General features: G+C 44.3%; 1 protein-coding gene across 1 annotated transcript in view; it reads left to right on the top strand.

Moving 5' to 3' along the window:
* The window catches only part of LOC126474769 (WAS/WASL-interacting protein family member 3-like), a 32,311-nt gene extending 13,689 nt beyond the window's left edge, over positions 1-18,622 (top strand). The window contains exon 4 of the mRNA XM_050102245.1: positions 18,242-18,622. Coding sequence (XP_049958202.1) covers positions 18,242-18,622 — 381 coding nt within the window. The remainder of the gene's footprint in view (positions 1-18,241) is intronic.
* The last annotated feature ends 235 nt before the right edge of the window (positions 18,623-18,857 follow it).

The following is an 18,857-nucleotide window of genomic DNA, read 5'->3' as shown; positions in this document are numbered from 1 at the left end:
CTTGCTGGAATGGAAGCCCAAAAATGGTTCAAATGGCTCTAAGCACTATGGGACTTAGCATCTGCGGTCACCAGTCTTCTAGACTTAGATCTACTAACCTAAGGACATCACACACATCCATGCCCGAGGCAGGATTCGAACCTGCGATCGTAGCAGCCTCGTGGTTCCGGACTGAACCACCTAGAACCGCTCGGCCACAGCGGCCATGGAAGACCAAGATGGCGTGGTATGAAGGGTAACAAACGGAACGTAAAATATCTTCGACGTACCAGTATGCTGCAAGGGTGCCGTGTGGAGGGCAAAAACCAGGCTGGTATCCTACTCTCTCGGGTGTCTCCAGACTCGTCTTCGGACTGGAATTTCATTGACGGGAGCCGAACTGTCTTCATTGATGAGTCCCTCTCCGAAATGACCCCCCAATGACCAGCGAAGACGTGTGTGGAGACGCCCCAGACGGCAGTGGGATACCAACTTGACTGTCGCCTGCCATCCGGCCTGAAAACCCGTATTGACGCTCTGGTATACCATTTATTTCCTTGGTTGTTATAAGCGGTCCCAGTACAGCATAGAGGCCTTGACGATATTCTACGCCCAGTTTTATTACCTCCGTGGCAAGTCATCTTGGGCTTACATTTCGGCAAGATAGTTCCTGCCCTCACTGGGTGAGAGATTTCACTTCTTGTCTTCGTGCTTGCCGAATCCTCTCTTGACTAGCAAGTTTGCTGGATCTCCCTCAGTTCTGGCAGACAAAATCTGGCACAACATCCCGCATGACGATGCCTAATAATTCTGTCAAACAATACAAATCCGAATAATTGCTTGCATGAGGGCCAGAGGTGGACTTTCTCAGTTTGTGAAGCTGTTTCTCTTGAATAAATTATCCCATTTTTCTGAAGTTGTAATCATTTGTTTGTCTGTACATGAATATCGCATTTACGGTTTTCCGTCCAATTATGACAATTCCCTCGTTGTGCGTCGTTTTTTTGGCTTTGAGTGAATAATTGAAGCAGATTATTACAAAGGGCAATAGCGCCATTTCTTTTCCAGTGTTTTTCACAAAGCACTCCATAGCGCCCTGTTCCGTAGGCACGATCTGATGGTTTTTTGGGCGCTATTGAGGGTGTTGTGGTTGAATCTACCTTTCCTGATGTCTGTCGACTCCCTGGTTACTAGGGACAAGTCCCTTGTTCCGAGACAGCATCGATGCTGCCGGTGAGGAGCACACGTAGATGCTCACCCACGTCTCTCGAATCTTGCTTTCATTTCCATGGAATTGGTGAAGCGCTAGCCAAACCTTTCTTGAAACTGCGTCAGCAGTATTGTCCAGAATCTGCCATTCTGTCTCTCAACGCAGTGACACCTTGACATTGAGTCTTCCATGCTGATTCAATTGCTGTCAATTAGTGTCAGCAATACCGACCTACAGCGATCATACCAAGATTTACAGACCACCCGCCAAAAGCCTGAATAAGCACCTTTTGCAGCGCTGACCATTACGAGACATGCAGGAAGTGAGTCAGTCATCGCATCTACATGGTTACTGTGCAGTTCACTTTTAAGTACCTGGTAGAGGGTTCATCGAACCTTTTTCATACTACTTCTCTACCATTCCACTCTCGAATGGCGCGTGGGAAAAAGGAACACCTAAATGTTTCCGTTCGAGCTCTGATTTATTTTATTATGATGATCATTTCTCCCTACGTAGGTGGGTGTCAACAAAATATTTCGCATTTGGAAGAGAAAGTTGGTGATTGAAATTTCGTAAATAGATCTCGCCGCAAAGAAAAGCGCCTTTGTTTCAGTGACTGCCACCCCAACTCGCGTATCATATCTGTGACACTCTCACGCCTATTGCGCGATAACACGAAACGAGCTGCACTTCTTTGGACTTTTTCGATGTCCTCCGTCAATTCTACCTGGTAAGGATCCCACACCAAGGAGCAATATTCCAGAACAGGACGGACAAGTGTAATGTAGGCTGTCTCTTTAGTGGGTTTTCGCATCGTCTAAGTGCTCTGCCAACAAATCGCAATATTTGTTTCGCTTTCCCCACAATATTATCTATGTGGTCTTTCCAATTTAAGTTGCTCGTAATTGTAATTCGTAGGTATTTAGTCGAATTGACAGCCCTTAGTTTTGTACGATTTATCGTATATCCAAAATTTATCGGGTTTCTTTCAGTATCCATGTGGATGACCTCGCACTTTTCTTTGTTTAGTGCCAATTGCCACTTTTCGCACCATACTGAAATTTTCTCTAGATCATTTTGTAATTGGAATTGATCCTCTGATGATTTTACTAGACGGTAAATTAGAGCGTCATCTGCAAGCAATCTAAGGGGGCTGCTCAGTTATCACCTGGATCGTTTATGTAAATCAGGAACAGCAGAGGGCCTATGACACTACCTTGCGGAATGCCAGATATCACTTCAGTTCTACTCAATGATTTACCGTCTATCACTACGAACTGTGACATGTCTGAGAGGATATAACGAATCCACTCACAAAACTGAGATGATACTACATATGCATGCAATTTGATTAATGGTCGGTTGTGAGGAACGGTATCAAAAGCCTTCTGGAAATCCAGGAATATGGAATCGATCTGAAATCTCTTGCCGACAGCACTCATTACTTCATGGGAATAGAGTGCGTTGCAAAAGAACGATATTTTCTGAATGCGTGTTGGTTATGTACCAATAAGTCATTTTCTTCAAGGTGATTCATAATGTTCGAGTACAGTATATGCTCCAAAATCCTACTGCAAATTGAGGTCCGTGATATGGGTCTGCAATTCAATGGGTTATTCCTATTTTCTTTCTTGAATATTGGCGTGAGCTGTGCTACTTTCCGGTCTTTGGCAACAGACCTTTCGTCAAGTGAGTGGAAGGACGCTATTGTGTCTGCATACTCTGAAAGGAACCTGATTGGTATAGCATGTGGACTGGAAGACTTGCCTTTCTTAAGCGATTTGAGCTATTAAGTAATTCAGCTATTTGAAGGTACAGATAGCGACGCGGTGCTCTGCCGACTGCAGAGCCGTGGTGAGCGGCACTAGGTTTCTCGGTTGAGGATCCACGGCGCAAATAGCCCTACCGATGTGATCCCACAGATTCTCGACTAGGTTTAAATCCGGGGAGTTTGGTGGCCATGTGACTACGGCAGACCCATTCAGGTGCTCTTAGAAGCACTTACGTACGCTGCGAGCTGTGTGACATGTTGTGTCGTCCTGCTGGTTCATGCGATTGAGGCGAGGAGAATCAGACTGAATGTAGGGGTGCACATGGTCCCCAAGGATAGATGCATGCTATTGTTAATTCATCGAGTCTTCCGAAATGACAAGCTCACCTAGCAAATGCCACGAAAACATTCTCCAGACCACAATGCTCCCTCTTTCGGATTGGGCCCTTCAGTCGATTGTTGCAGGATGTTTGCCACATCTTCGTTTGAGCATGAAACGTGAATCATCTGAAAAGGTCATCTGTCGCCACTCAGTGGACATTCAGTTGCGGTTGTTGTTGTTGTTGTTGTTGTTGTGCTGTCTTCAGTCCTGAGACTGGTTTGATGCAGCTCTCCATGTTACTCTATTCTGTGCAAGCTTCTTTATCTCCCAGTACTTACTGCAACCTACATCCTTCTGAATCTGCTTAGTTTATTCATCTCTTGGTCTACCTCTTCGATTTTTACCCTCCACGCTGCCCTCCAGTACTAAATTGGTGATCCCTTGATGTCTCAGAACATTTCCTACCAACCGATCCCTTCTTCTAGTCAAGTTGTGCCACAAGCTCCTCTTCTCCCCAATTCTATTCAATACCTCCTCATTGGTTATGTGATCTACCCATCTAATCTTCAGCATTCTTCTGTAGCACCACATTTCGAAAGCTTCTATTCTCTTCTCGTCTAAACTATTTATCGTCCACGTTTCACTTCCATACATGGCTACACTCCATACAAATACTTCCAGAAACGATTTCCTGACACTTAAATCTATACTCTATGTTAACAAATTTTTATTCATCAGAAACGCTTTCGTTGCCATTGCCAGTCTACATTTTATATCCTCTCTACTTCAACCATCATCAGTTATTTTTCTCCCCAAATAGCAAAACTCCTTTACTACTTTAAGCGTCTCATTTCCTAATATAATACCCTCAGCATCACCCGATTTCATTCGACTACATCCCATTATCCTCGTTTTGCTTTTGTTGATGTTCATCTTATATCCTCCTTTCAAGACACTGTCCATTTCGTCCAACTGCTCTTCCAAGTTCTTTGCTGTCGCTGACAGAATTACAATCGGCGAACCTCAACATTTTTATTTCTTCTCCATGGATTTTAATACCTACTCCGAACTATTCTTTTGTTACCTTTACTGCTTGCTCAATATACAGATTGAATAACATCGGGGATAGGCTACAACCCTGTCTCACTCTCTTCCCAACCACTGCTTCCCTTTCATGCCCCTCGACTCTTGTAGCTGCCATCTGCTTTCTGTACATATTGTAAATAGCCTTTCGCTCCCTGTATTTTACCCTTGCCACCTCCAGAATTTGAAAGAGAGTATTCCAGTCAACATTGTCAAAAGCTTTCTCTAAGTCTAAAAATGCTAGAAACGTAGCTTTACCTTTCCTTCGGTACTTAAGTGCAAATGCCAGCCTTTGTCGCCGATGGACGGCAGCCAGCACGTGTGCTTGTGGCGGAGGTCCATATGCAACTATGTAATAGCATGAATGGTCATTGACGAGACACTGTTGGTGGCCCCTTGGTTCGTCTGCCCAGTCAGTTTCTCAACAGTTGCACGTCTGTTCTCCCGTACACATCTCCGCATCCGACGTTCACCTCTGGCATCGATGGCTCGTGGTGCGCCAAAGTTGCCTCGGCGCCGGTTTTGGATAACTTCGTTTCTCCATGCACGGTATACTGTAAGCAGGGTGGCACGTGAACAGTTTGCAGACCTGGCCGTTTCCGAAATGGGTCCACCCTTGGACCGAAAGCCAATGACCATGCCCTTTCGGACGTCAGATAAATCGCTACCCTTCCGCTTTACGACAATGACTGCACTGTCTACCGAGTCCCCACGAAACGCTTATTATACTTTCCACTACTAGTACCACCACCTGTTGTTTGTGAATGGTTGTTGTACGATGGCGACGAACATGGGCGGCAGTCACGTTACTGAGACTAAACCGTGTAGTATGTCCTGGTGTAACTTATTCACCACAGGCACATTCAGAGGGCACTTCTCGACCAAATCGACGCCAGTAGATGGCATAAGGTCCAAGACCCTTTAAGAAGTGTGTCAGGCGTCTTGAGGGATTCAGGTGGCTCTTTCTCGGTCTCTCTTCAATGAGTAGGAGAAAACCATACGTACATGTCGCTGTTTCTTTTGATGCCAGTTTAAGCTGATTTTTAAAACTACTCAAAATAAGCGGTTACTGAAATATGCGGTTTTTTGTTCCTATTATTTCCTGAATAAAAGTTGCAACTCAACAGTGTTTAGTTTTGACTCTCTCAGTTTCAGGATACATAAAATCAAAATATTTCATTAAATAGGCGAATAAAAGAAAACTTCGTCTATTCGTTCGCTGCTCTCCTCGAAAGGTGATAGGTGGCTGAAGACTAGAAAAAAGTCACCAGTACTCTCCCACTGATTCTAATTTTTTGAAGCTACCCTTCCGCATTACGACAGTGACTGCACTGTTTCCCGAATCCCCACGAAACGCTTAATATTCTTTCCACTACTAGTATCACCACCTGTTGTTTGTGAATAGTTGTACGTTGGCGACGAAGATGGGCGGTGGTCACGTTACTCAGACTGAACCGTGTAGTATGTTCTGCCGTAACTTATTCACCACAAGCACATTCACAGGTCATTTTCCAACCAAATCGATGCCAGTAGATGGCATAAGGTCCAAGACCTGTTAAGAAGTGTATCAGGTGTCTTGAGGGATTCAGGTGCCTCTTTCTCAGTCTCTGTTTAATGTGTAGGAGAAAACCATACGTAAACGCCGCTGTTAGCGACTCATCCGATCGTTACTGTCACAGGTGGAGGATCTAAGTCCAATTTGCTGCTTTCTTGTGGCCTGTGTTCCTGTTACATTCAGCACTTCATGATGTTCATTCTTCAGAATCACCAATGTTTTGCCGGCCGCGGCGGCTGAGCGGTTCTAGGCGCTTCAGTACGGAACCGCGTGACTGCTACGGTCGCAGGTTCGAATCCTGCCTCGGGCATGGATGTGTGTGATGTCCTTAGGTTAGTTAGGTTTAAATGGTTCTAAGTTCGAGGGGACTTATGACCTCAGATGTTGAGTCCCATAGTGCTCAGAGCCATTTTAACCATTTGAACCAATGTTTTCAGTATCTGGAGATCGAACTTTCGAAGTATTATCCGCGATGCCTGACCTGAGGCTGTACCGCAAGCTAGGTGAGATGGTTATTGGTGAAACCGCAGGTTTTCGGTTATTTCGATTTATTTTGATGCCCGGTTAAGCTAATTTTTACAACCACTCAAAATAAGCGGTTTCTGAAATATCCGGTTTTTTGTTCTTATTATTTCCTGAATAAAAATTGCAACTGAACAATATTTAAACAGTTTTGACTCTCTCAGTTTCATGATACATAGAATCAAAATATTACATTAAATAGGCGAATAAAAGAAAACTTCGTCTGTCCGTTCGTTGCTATCCTCGGAAAGTGACAGGTGGCTGAAGACTAGAAAAAAATCACCCGTGCTCTCCCACTGATTCTCATTTTCTAAAACCCTGCAGGAAACTCATGTTGTAATCAGGGATCATGTCAGTATTTTGGCATTAGGAATGATCAGTGTTAACGGGTGGAAACAGAGGCTGAAGAAGTCTGTCTTTTATGTTAATTTGTCCGTTTTCAAGGGGTAGTAGGAGATGGTGGTGGTGGTTAGTGTTTAACGTCCCGTCGACAACGAGGTCATTAGAGACGGAGCGCAAGCTCGGGTTAGGGAAGGATTGGGAAGGAAATCGGCCGTGCCCTTTCAAAGGAACCATCCCGGCATTTGCCTTAAACGATTTAGGGAAATCACGGAAAACCTAAATCAGGATGGCCGGAGACGGGATTGAACCGTCGTCTTCCCGAATGCGAGTCCAGTGTGCTAACCACTGCGCCACCTCGCTCGGTGGGTAGTAGGAGATAAATGCGTATTATGTAGACACCGGCAGCAAAACACTTACTTTCTGTTTTTATTGTGCATGACGAGTGAAGAGTTGATAAGGTTTTAGTTTATTACTGTTACCACACTCTCCTTCCTCTTCCACTCTCCTTCCTCCTTATTTCATAGAAATGGAAGACAAATCTTCAATCTTTTAAAGCAAATGGAACAATATACTTCATTGTTACATCACTTCGTAAAACTATTTCAGACTAGGGTTGCTGCCATTCTGCAATACAATGGATATCTGGCGACGTCAGCGAGAAATAACGTATGGACGAGGTGGGGGCAATGATGCACCAACTATTATGCCACGTATCTGTTGCTCTTTTCTGTCGTCAATGTTATTAAAATAGCACTGATCGCTTTTCTCATTTTCTGTAATAACACAATAGTTCAAAGAAACGCAACTTTTACATATAACTTCTTTTGGAAGGTTTATTTAAAAACTAAAAATTTTTTCACTGTTGCTATGGCTAACCGATATTTACGCTTTTCTAATCGGATGCTAGTAAAAAATGAAACCCGTTGTAACCAGGACCAAGAAACACCAATTATTCGGGACTAAAATACTGGTATCGATTTTAAAACGTCGGCTTTTTCATCCTCTGTCAACCGAAATAGTATTTCACGTTGTACCCTATTAACTATGTAAGTTTCCCATTGGGGTATTTTAGCATGAAATTTATCCCAAATTTACCTCCCACCCTATAAGATGTCTACGTACTATCAAAACTATGTACTCTCAAATTGTTATCCAACTTAAACTCGTATGCTAACCTTTGACTAAACAGAACCTAATCTGCAATGAACTGCGACTAGTCTGATTACTACTTGTTTTTATACTAAATGCGCAACTGAAGTAAAACAATTATCCGGCCCTAATCAAAATTTCCACTTACCTCGCGTCTTGACAACATCTGATTTCTCGAAAGCACAACAGCAAATAGCAGGCAGACAGCGGCTAAGTTAGACTTATATTTTTAAATAAAGTTTCCAATCAATATCCAAACTGTTGTGTACATAGTTCCGCGTAGTCAGCGCGTACACAACTTTCCCACTAGAGCGCGCCCCGCTAAGCACAACAGAGGAGGCGCAGCGCTCGTCCGTCTCCGCACTACGAGATGACGCTGTCTTAGAGACGGTCCAAATTCTGCTTCCGCCGATCCGCGTATTAATATGTAACGCAGCCAGTGAGATTGCTGCTAACGTAGAACCTTTCCTCCTCGCGGATCACACTCGCGCAGTGATACCTGAACGCGCGAGGTATTATAACGAGTATACAGACCTCTGATTAGTCAGTCTGCATTAGTCTGTATCAGTCTACCTTAGTCCGCATCAGTCTGTATTAGTCTGCATTTGTCTGTAATCAAGTTTCAATCTGCGCCTAATAAGATTACCATATTCCTGTACATAGCCATGAAGATAAGTGAATATACACTTTGTCAAGGATCAGAGATATGTGAGAATAAGATTAACATACCAAGACGAAAGGAACTTCAGATTGTCAGTTGTAAACAGCATCCAGAATCAAGTTACGTAATGTCTATATTTTTTATTATTTTAATAAATGTGTGTGAAAATTAATCAAGTTCTGTTTAAAGTTGGTCACCGTCAATCTGCTACTCTAAGCGTGCAAGTGGCATTTCTATCGTCAGACCTAACTTCAGAAGATAAACACGCCACGATAAGACCACGAGACATATTGGTGACACTCGCCTACTTCGTTAGAGCGACAAGTCAAACAATCTGATGGTGTGTGTACTGAAAGTCTTACAGTACGCACACCGCACTTACAAAAATCAAAATAACCTGCCCATATTAGAACTACACGTGCTATCGCAATGAGCAGAAATCTCTACGCTGTCCATCCAGTAATATGAGGTCCAGCCGGTAGGCACGTATCAAATATCAGGCGGGCAGTACTTCCCACGGCCCAGTGCGCTATCGCAGATCTATCCCGGGCCGCGTGCCCTTCCGCACAAAGCGCGTCCAGGTGGTTCCTACCCACTCCCCACTCCACCCCCACCCCCCCAGGCAACCTCTTCCACCCCCAGCGGCTTAATGAGCGGCGGTCCTCCCGCAGGCTGCCAGGCGCCACGCCACACCTCACCGCGGGTGCCCTACCGCTGCGGCCGCCATTTTTAAATACGCTCTATTCACGAACATTTGATCATCATTAGATAGTCTATTCTCTAAAACAGGGCCGTGGCACAAAAGGCCCGCACCGGGGAGTAGAAAGAAAGACTAAAAAAAATACATACATGTAGGTCCGCTCCAGTGAAGGGCATTGAAATTTGAATGGGTAATTAGTAGCATCGGTGGTGAAAAACTGGCCCTTTTTTTACAGCGTGATTCTTTTATCTCTCCGGCTCGCGATACAATACGAGCGCAGGAGAGGAGGCGGGCGAATAAAAACGTAACGGTTGTGTGGGGGGATGGGGTGCAGTGCTCCTGGAACATCAGGGCAGATGACGGGTGTCCGATGAGCGAAGCGGCAGGAAGGGGCGCGTCGAAAATACTGGCGCGCACAAAAGGTGGCGCCAGCGGCAGCGCACAAAGCCACGCCAGCGGCCGTCCGTCCGTTCGTTACCTGCCGCCCTGGCGCTAACCTTATTTACATGATTCCACGCGGAAGCCGGCAAAATTTTTCTGGCTGCCCTCCACTGATGCCGTTAGCGGTAACAGATGCGCCGAGAACGATGAGTGGAGAAGGAAATTATAACGTATTGTGTAATGTACAGCTACTATGAAATTCAATTGCGAGGCAAAAAATGGAAATAAATTACGTGAATAGGCTGAATAAGCGGAATAAAGCCAGATCGATATATTACAGGTTAATGACAGCGAACACGTCATTAATGGTCGATTACACTGTTATTATCAGTTTCACCTCCTAAGGGGAAAAAAAATCCATGTGCACACACACACATTCACCATTCAATGAGAGAGAGAGAGAAAGAGAGAGAGAGAGAGAGCAAGTGAGAAATAAGGCATAGAAGATATTCTGAAACTGACACTGATAACTGAGTGACAGGTTGGAAGACAGTACCAAGAGAAACACAACATTTACAAAGACCGGCACTGTTATTAAGGAGATAGTGCTCTCAGAATCCAAGTTAAATACGTGATTGTGAACGTTTTAAGTAACATAAGAAGTAATGCTGAACCTGATGATACAGTTTTATTCTTTACAATTTTGCCTCTAAAAATGTTTTTATGTTCACATATGACGTTCTTTGTAGCTGCTGCACCCAGTGGATGTTCCCGTTCCAGCCGTCAGGGGAACATCACTCAGCATGATTGCCTTCGTTGTAACTTTGTTTTTTACAAAGATATTAAGAGCGGTTTATTCGGTAATTCATTTCCTCTACTCAAGGATTATTCAAAAATGTATCACAGTGTACCATTCACTGAAACACAACGTTATTGATTACATAACACAACATTGACGTTGACGCTCCCGGCGCTTAGTGCAAGTACTCGAGGTAACGGAACACATCCACGTACTGACGTTAGGACAAATGTAAACATAAGTAGAATGAACATCCGTCATTTCGTCAGTTGAAAAGTTGTTGTGAGTAGAATGTACACCAACGAAGAGAAGGTAGAAACGCCACTCGTCTGCGGGAAATGTAAGTTAGCAGAACAGTAATTGCAATACTTTTTTCTTAAGTACAGGTAGATTTAGTTCAGTAGTTTAGTCCTTTTAAATACTGTTGTGCAGAATAGGCATACAGTAAAGGCTGTCCTTCCTACAAACTGCATCAACATAACGTTTCTTTTCTTGTTGTTGTTGTTGTTGAAGGTGGGCGAAATGTTATGCAGGCAGCGAAACTGTACAGGGATCGATATCCTGACAAGAACCCACCTTCCCGACGGATGTCTTCTTGCCTTGTTGCGACGCTTCAGGAAATGGGAAGTTTCAACTCACGACAACGCAATCGTCGTAGTACTCGCACAGACGAAGCTGCCGAAGTTCTCGCTTCCGTTACTATGAATCCACATGTGAGCACACGACAGATTGAACACGAGATTGGCATTCCTAAAATCTGTGTACATCGTATTCTTACACGTCTCCGGTTCCATCCTTACCATGTACTCCTACATCAAGAACTGCATAGGAATGATTTCCAGAATCGTGTACAATTCTGTCGGTGGGCGCAGCAGAAAATCCTCGCCAACCCGAATTTCTTCTCCAGTGTTCTATTTACCGATGAATGTTCTTTCTCAAACAAAGGACGGGTAAATACAAGGAACATGCATTATTGGTCCAGCGACAACCCACGATGACTTACACAGGTGGAACATCAGCGTCAGTGGAGAGTTAACGTCTGATGTGGGATGCTTGGTACTACAATTATTGGCCCTTATTTCATCAATGGTAGTCTAAACGCCACAGCGCATGCCAACCTCCTCAGACGAATTCTTCCTCCTCTTCTGGATGAAGTGCCGCTAAGAATCAGAATTCATATGTGGTATCAATACGATGGATGTCCAGCATATAATGCCTTGCGTGCACGTCGTGTTCTGAACCGAAGGTATCCTGCCAGATGGATTGGTCGAGGAGGAACAGTTACTTGTCCTGCTAGGTCTCCTGATTTAAATAGTCCCGACTTTTTTTCTTTGAGGATGCATTAAAGACGTCGTCTATCGTGATATTCCAACAACTCTGGAGGACATGCAGGAACATATCGTGCTTGCTTGTAATTCTTTTCAGCAGGCAATACTGGAAGCAGTAAACAATCCTTTCATTCAACGAGTGCTCCAGTGTATCGGTGTCTAGGGTCATCACTTTGAGCATCTTTGAATGTTCTACACCAGGGCAATGGTACAGGAGAGCCAAAGTCAATTTTGTGTTATGTTTTTACCCCGTTTTCATTTGTTTTCTGACAACTCCAGCAAGTGGATGAGTTTGTGATCCCGGGCTCAAAGTAAATGTTGTGTTATGTAATTAATAATGCTTTGTTTCAATGAATGGTACACTGTGATACATTTTTCAGTAGGTCTTTAGGAGAGGAAATGAATTACCGGATTAAAAATACAGGATGCCATTTAAAAAAACCATACCACTGTACATATCTTTGTAAAAAAACAAAGCTACAACGAAAGCAATCATGCTGATTGATGTCCCCCTGACGGCTAAAGAACAATTGCTTGAAACATTTTATAATTTGTAAATGGGACACCATATGACCATGGTGATCCACTTACCACTTGCCCTGGACGCCTCGGTTTCAATCCCGCATGGGAGCTGGGATTTTCCTTGTTCCAGACCCTCCAAGACTGACCCAGGTGCACCCAGCTTGTTATCAAATGAGTATTGGGATATTTCCCGTGGGTAGAAGGCGATTTGGGGCCATGGGCTCGTCATCCTCCCGCTCCTAGTGCGGCGGTGAAGAAAGGCTTCATTTTATCTGCCAGTGAAGACAATGGTCCGGTCACGGCTGACGCCACAAACTTTACTTTTATTTCTTATGTATAGGTTATCACAGTTGTCCTTTATGACTGAGCTACAGAGCAACTATAGTGTCATCACAGCTTCCACAGCAAGGAAGATCGACAGCAAAGACCGTGATACTGGCAACATACAGAGACGTTATGATGTTGCGAGGTCTCCTGATTTCCGAGTTCAGTCACACAAGTACGATGACAGTTGAGTGTTTCCGTCGCTGGGTGGCGAGCACAATGTAATTAACTGTATCTTGCTATCTGCACTTAAAACATGACAAGTCAACCCTCCTAATTCGGTGCAGATTTTGTTCAATGCGTCTATGAATTTTAGCAGAGCCAGTTTATTGTAAAATCTGCATCGTACGACTCGATTAGTGTACCACTGCGATGCAATTTTACATGAATGTACTTCACTTTAACAAAGTCCTTTGATAGTGCAAGACCTTTGGCTTTTGATTCTTAACGCTTTCTTATGGTGGATCGGTATATCTGAGTATCGTATGGGGTCTGAATGTAGCCCTGAAAGCCCACGCTAAGCTTCTTTCGCAAACTTGTCAGCTACATTATTTACTTGAAGGCCGGAATGGCCTATTTCACAAATAATAGTTACTTTGTAGTTTCTCTCTTGCAAATACCCATCGCGCTGGATTACCTGTAGACCTTGTAGTTCTTTTGGCGTTGTCTGAGGAGGGAGGTACACTGTTGAAAAGAATTAGCGGAACACGGCCATCAAAGTCTTAACGTCCTCTATGTTAAATCTGTATTGATACTGGCGGTAAATGTGGTAGTGAGAAATGCTCACGGTGGGTATACACGTTATTTAAGCTTTCTACGTCCAGTGAAAAGCATTGTTGATGACAATATGAATGATCGTTTCCATTTTGTCTTCGTCTCCTGTCGGATACCTCTGTTCCTTTTATGTAAACTGTCGAGGATGTAATGATGTTTTGTTGTGTACTTAATTTCTGAAAGATAACGGTATAAGTCGGTATTATACCCAGTCCTAAATTATTACTCTATGGAATACGGCAGATGCCTAAAGTCATGTTCCCATTAAATTTTGTCAGTACTTGTAATGCTGCTTCAGTGTCTAACAATACAGTACTATTCACTCCAGTTACTTAGACATAAATTAAGCCGTAATGTGTATCCCTTACTCTTACTTGAACACCAAAAAGTGATTACTGCGATCAAGACTGAAAACACAGTTGACATACAAATTTCCATGAACCGAGTGATGCATTTCATACATTTTTTTTTTTTTCAGAATGGCTAGCGTAGTATGAAAATGTTAATCTTATTTCGTGGTGGAACCTGAGGTATCCAATGATATGGCTGGGCTTCGTTTCCTATTGACATCATTCGGGACATAAAGCTCAGAAATTCATTTGAGTCCATGTGCAGTCTGGCTGTCGGGCCCATTAGTAGTGAAAATAAAGCCCTAAGAACGACAAATTGCCAGCCTATGTACATACGACAAAAACCATCGTTTCAGCCACGGTTTCAGTGGCCTTCTTCTGGGTCACCCGTAGACCCAGAAGAAGGCGTCTGCAACCTTGGCCGAAACGTTGCATTTTGTCCAGCAGCATGGTATGGTATCACGTCACAATGTATAAAACTAATGCTGCTGGACAAAAACCAGCATTTTGGCCATGGTTGCAGTGGCCTTCATCTGGGCCACCAGTAGACCCAGCAGAAGGCTGCTGCAAGTGTGTCCGAAACGCTGGATTTTTTCCAGGAGCATGGTATGGTGCCGCATCATAAGGTATAAAACTAAAACTAATGCTGCTGGACAAAAACCAAAGTTTCGGCCACAGCTGCAGTTGGTGACCCAAAAGAAGGCCGCTACAACCGTGGCCAAAACGTTGATTTTTGTCCAGCAACATGGTATGGTACCACGTCATATATATAAAACTAAAACTAATGCTGCTGGAAAAGAACCAACATTGGTTTTTGTCCATCAGCATGGTATGGTACCGTGTCAAATGTATGAAACTAATGCTGCTGGACAAAAACGAACGTTTCGGCAATGGTTGCAGCTGGTGACCCAGAAGAAGGCCGCTGCAACCGTGGCCAAAACGTTGGTTTTTGTCCAGCAGCATTAGTTTCATACATTATGACATGTTACCATACACAGAAAAATTTAAGGTCGACTGCCTGGCCACAGAAACCTACGGAACTACGTAAATACGAGGTGCGGCTAGAAAAAAACCGGACTGATGCTGGAAAAAACATTTATTTACAATTTCTTATAATTTCATGTTACCTCCTTCAATGTACTCTCCTCCTCGGTCTCTACACCGCTCCATACGAATTTTCCACTGTTCATAGCAATGCTGCAGATCATTTTCGGTAAGTCCATACACTACTTCCTTCGCTTTTTCTTTTACTGCTTCAACAGTCTCAAATCTAGTTCCTTTCAAAGCTGACTTGACTTCAGGGAAAAGAAAAAAGTCACAGGGGGCCAAATCAGGTGAGTAGGGTGGATGATCTAAGATGGGAATGTTGTGTTTTGCCAAAAACGTCTTCACTGACAACGCACTGTGAGCTGGGGCATTGTCTTGGTGAAGGATCCATGACTTTTTTCTCCACAAATCGTTCCGTTTTCTCCGTACTCGCTCACGTAGGGTAGCCAGGACGCTAATTTAGTAATGCTGATTCACTGTTTGTCCCTCTGGTACCCAATCAATGTGCACAATCCCTTTGATGTCAAAAAAACCAATCTTCATTGCCTTGAATTTCGATTTTGACATTCGTGCTTCTTTTTTTCGTGGAGAACCAGGAGTTTTCCAATGCATCGATTGGCGTTTAGTTTCGGGATCGTAAGTAAAAAACCACGATTCATCGCAAGTAATAACATTTTGTAAGAAGGTGGGATCACTTTCAATGTTTTCCAGGATGTCATAACAAATCATTCTTCGGCGTTCCTTCTGTTCAATTGTGAGACACTTTGGAACCATTTTTGAACACACTTTGTTCATGTTGAAACTTTCATGAAGAATCTGCCTAACACTTTCCTTGTCAACTCCTGTGAACTCAGACACTGCTCTGATTGTTAAACGGCGATCTTGTCGAACAAGTTTACCGATTTTTTCAATGTTTGCATCAGTTTTTGCTGACAATGGTCTGCCAGTGCGAGTGTTATCACTGGTGTCTTCGCGGCCATCTTTAAATCGTTTAAACCACTCAAACACTTGTGTTCGCGATAAACAATCATCGCCGTACACTTGTTGTAACATTACAAACGTTTCACTTGCAGATTTTCCTAGTTTGAAACAAAATTTGATTTAACACGCTGTTCTTTCTGTACACTCAACATTTTCCGACGCACAGACAAAACGTCAACTACTTCAAACAGACGCCACGGGCAGACTGAGTGCAGGAGGCAGATGAAACTCGAGCAGTAGACGGAGCGAGAGTCACGTGACAGGCCACGCGACTTTCAGCCTTATTGCATCCGTTTTATTGTTTCACCAGTACTAGTCCGGTTTTTTTCTAGCCACACCTCGTACCATCCACATACTTTCGCAACTGCCGGAACTGGATAGCCATTCACAAAGTATACACAGTTGGGCCCACAGGTAGTTGGGATCTGCTCCCGCCCACCTGCCCACTTTGGTTTGTAATTGAAACTGGAAAAAAGTGTCCCGAAGGTACCAGCCCGATAGTTCAACAGGCAGTAAATTAACCTCATCCGGTTTGGTGGCAAAAAAAGTTTCCAGTACCTTGTTGCCGAGTAATTGTAGTTCCCGAGATACTAAATAAAGGCATCGATAAAATGTGAACTGAACACTCCTTCTTCAGATTTTGCAAGAGAATCCGCAGGAATTCGTTAATCTGCTTACTAGGAACTTGACGGAACACCAGGATATATAGCACAGAATATTAGGGAACAGCCCGATGCATTGTTTGGGAAAAGGTCGGTTAATCGTGCTGTTCCACAGTCATTTCTGTCAACAGAAATGATTACAGTTATACACATTTTGTATGTTCATGTTCTTTGATGTTTGCATGGACCTACTTGTTGGAAATTCCGCAGCTAAAATGATACACTGAGTCTCACTGGCTGTATGTTTGACAGTCCACTTGCGACGCTTTGTTGAGAGCCGCGCGGGATTAGCCGAGCGGTCTTGAGCGCTGCAGTCATGGACTGTGCGGCTAGTCCCGGCGGAGGTTCGAGTCCTCCCTCGGGCATGGGTGTGTGTGTGTTTGTCATTAGGATAATTTAGGTTCAGTAGTGTGTAAGCTTAGGGAATGATGACCTTAGCAGTTAGGTCCCATAAGATTTCACACATTTGAACATTTTTTGAACAAATTTCTAGAACTCTCTGAAACTTACATCTCCTCAATATATGTGTGAGTAATATGATTTACATTTCTGAGGTGGACTGTGACCTAGCATGTCGAAAGGAAAACATTTCACAAATGATATTTTCCGAAGTAAGCTCTGTGTTAGTGATTGTATCGGTTTGCTGATTTGCATATGCAAGCGGGGTATGTACAATTTATGGCGTTGTTGTCGCACTGTGAAAGACATAACAGCTCTGCATCAAAACGTCACTCGAAAGTGTACTGTCCCAATAGTACGGCCAATATCTAGAGATCTGTGTGGATATACGCCAAAGTAACTATTTCGCGGTAAAAGCCTGCGCCATGCGGATAGCTGTGAAAATACACCCTCAGTCCAAATAGTTCTGAGACTGATTATTTTCCTGCGTATAAGCGACGTCAGCTCGGTAGCTATGGTGACACCTAGTACTAACAATTTTAAACAACAGATGTGCGTTCTACCAGTCAATTGTAAGCGGACAATGTAAAAGAACGGGCTTGCAGCTGTAGTGAGTCAATGATGTGCCATAAATCGCAATGTAGCAACGAACTGAACATCGGTAAGTCAAGTGCTCAAGACATTTTCCTGAGTGTTTTCAAAAAGAGTAAAATGTGTACTAAGTTCGTTCCGCACGTCTTGACACCCGGTCAAAAGCTACGGCATGTAGATGCTTGCTGTGACTTGACTGGAATCCAAAACGTGGAAATTCTTTACTGTCATGGGTGACGAGACGAGGAGTTATCAATACGAACCTACCAACTGGGCGAGGTGGTGCAGTGGTTAGCCCACTGGAAATTTGGAAGTTTGTGGTAAGATCCTATGTGACCGAACTGCTGAGGTCATCGGTCCCTAGGCTTACGTATTACTTAATCTAACGTAAACTAACTTACGCTAAGGACAGCACACACACCCATGCCCGAGGGAGGACTCGAACCTCCGACGGGGGAAGCCGCAAGGGAGCTTAGGGACTGATGACCTTAGCAGTTAAGTCCCATAAGATTTCACACACATTTTTGAACAGTCTGTTGAGAACAAATGTACACAGTCACATCATCTACAGTCAACATGGTCACCTTTAGAGGGGTTGAAATGTCCCTGCTGCTGAATTTGTGGCATCCAATGACTAGCGCTCTCAATCGACTGGTTCTGCTGCTAGTGCTTTCTTCCTACTGACCGCACAATACTACCCGCCTTTTTTATATTGGCTGATCCACCTCTCGTGACATCCTAAGGGTGACCAGATACTGTGGGTCAGACAGTGCAGAACGCGTGTTGTAGTGGGACGGGGACGACTCGGAGCGCCGGCAGAGCCGCGCAGAGTGCGGCGGCCAGCAGGTTTCTGCGGCTGGCCGCGTTACGGCTCCATTGAGCGACGGGGTGGCCGCGGTATCGGCGTGCGGCGATCACGCGAGGCGGCCACGTGGGCGTAATGAGAGCGCGGCGGCAGACGCAATTAAAACACGCCCCCAGCCCCCAGCCGGCACCTCGCCTCCTCCCCTACCGCCCAGAGTACAGTCGCTGTTCGAGCCGGCTGGCCTCGCCGCTGTCCACCGTCGCTGCCTGCCTGGTCACTCAACTTCACGGTCGTCGTACACTGCTGCTGTACGCACTTCCGCCTGTGGAGAACGTACTGTGGAAACACTCCCGCCAACTAAATGAGTTGCTACATTGTCCACTTGATTGGAACCATCTGAGAGGGTACTAATATTCAATGTGTTCGAGCTGGAGGTATATACACGCACATCCTTACAGCGAAATAACTCCGCATTTTGTATGTATGCGGCGTCTGTTCTTTCTGACATGTCCAAAACAACAGATATCGGCGAAATGCCCAAGTAATGAGGATAACGGGCAAGGACACAAATTAGTAGTGTTTTCAACTTACCCCTCTCGC

This window comes from Schistocerca serialis, chromosome 4, assembly GCF_023864345.2.
Source record: "Schistocerca serialis cubense isolate TAMUIC-IGC-003099 chromosome 4, iqSchSeri2.2, whole genome shotgun sequence".
Classification (NCBI taxonomy): Eukaryota; Metazoa; Arthropoda; class Insecta; order Orthoptera; family Acrididae; genus Schistocerca; species Schistocerca serialis.
The sequence above is the reverse complement of the archived record's forward strand: the minus strand, read 5'-3'. Positions and strand labels throughout refer to the sequence as shown.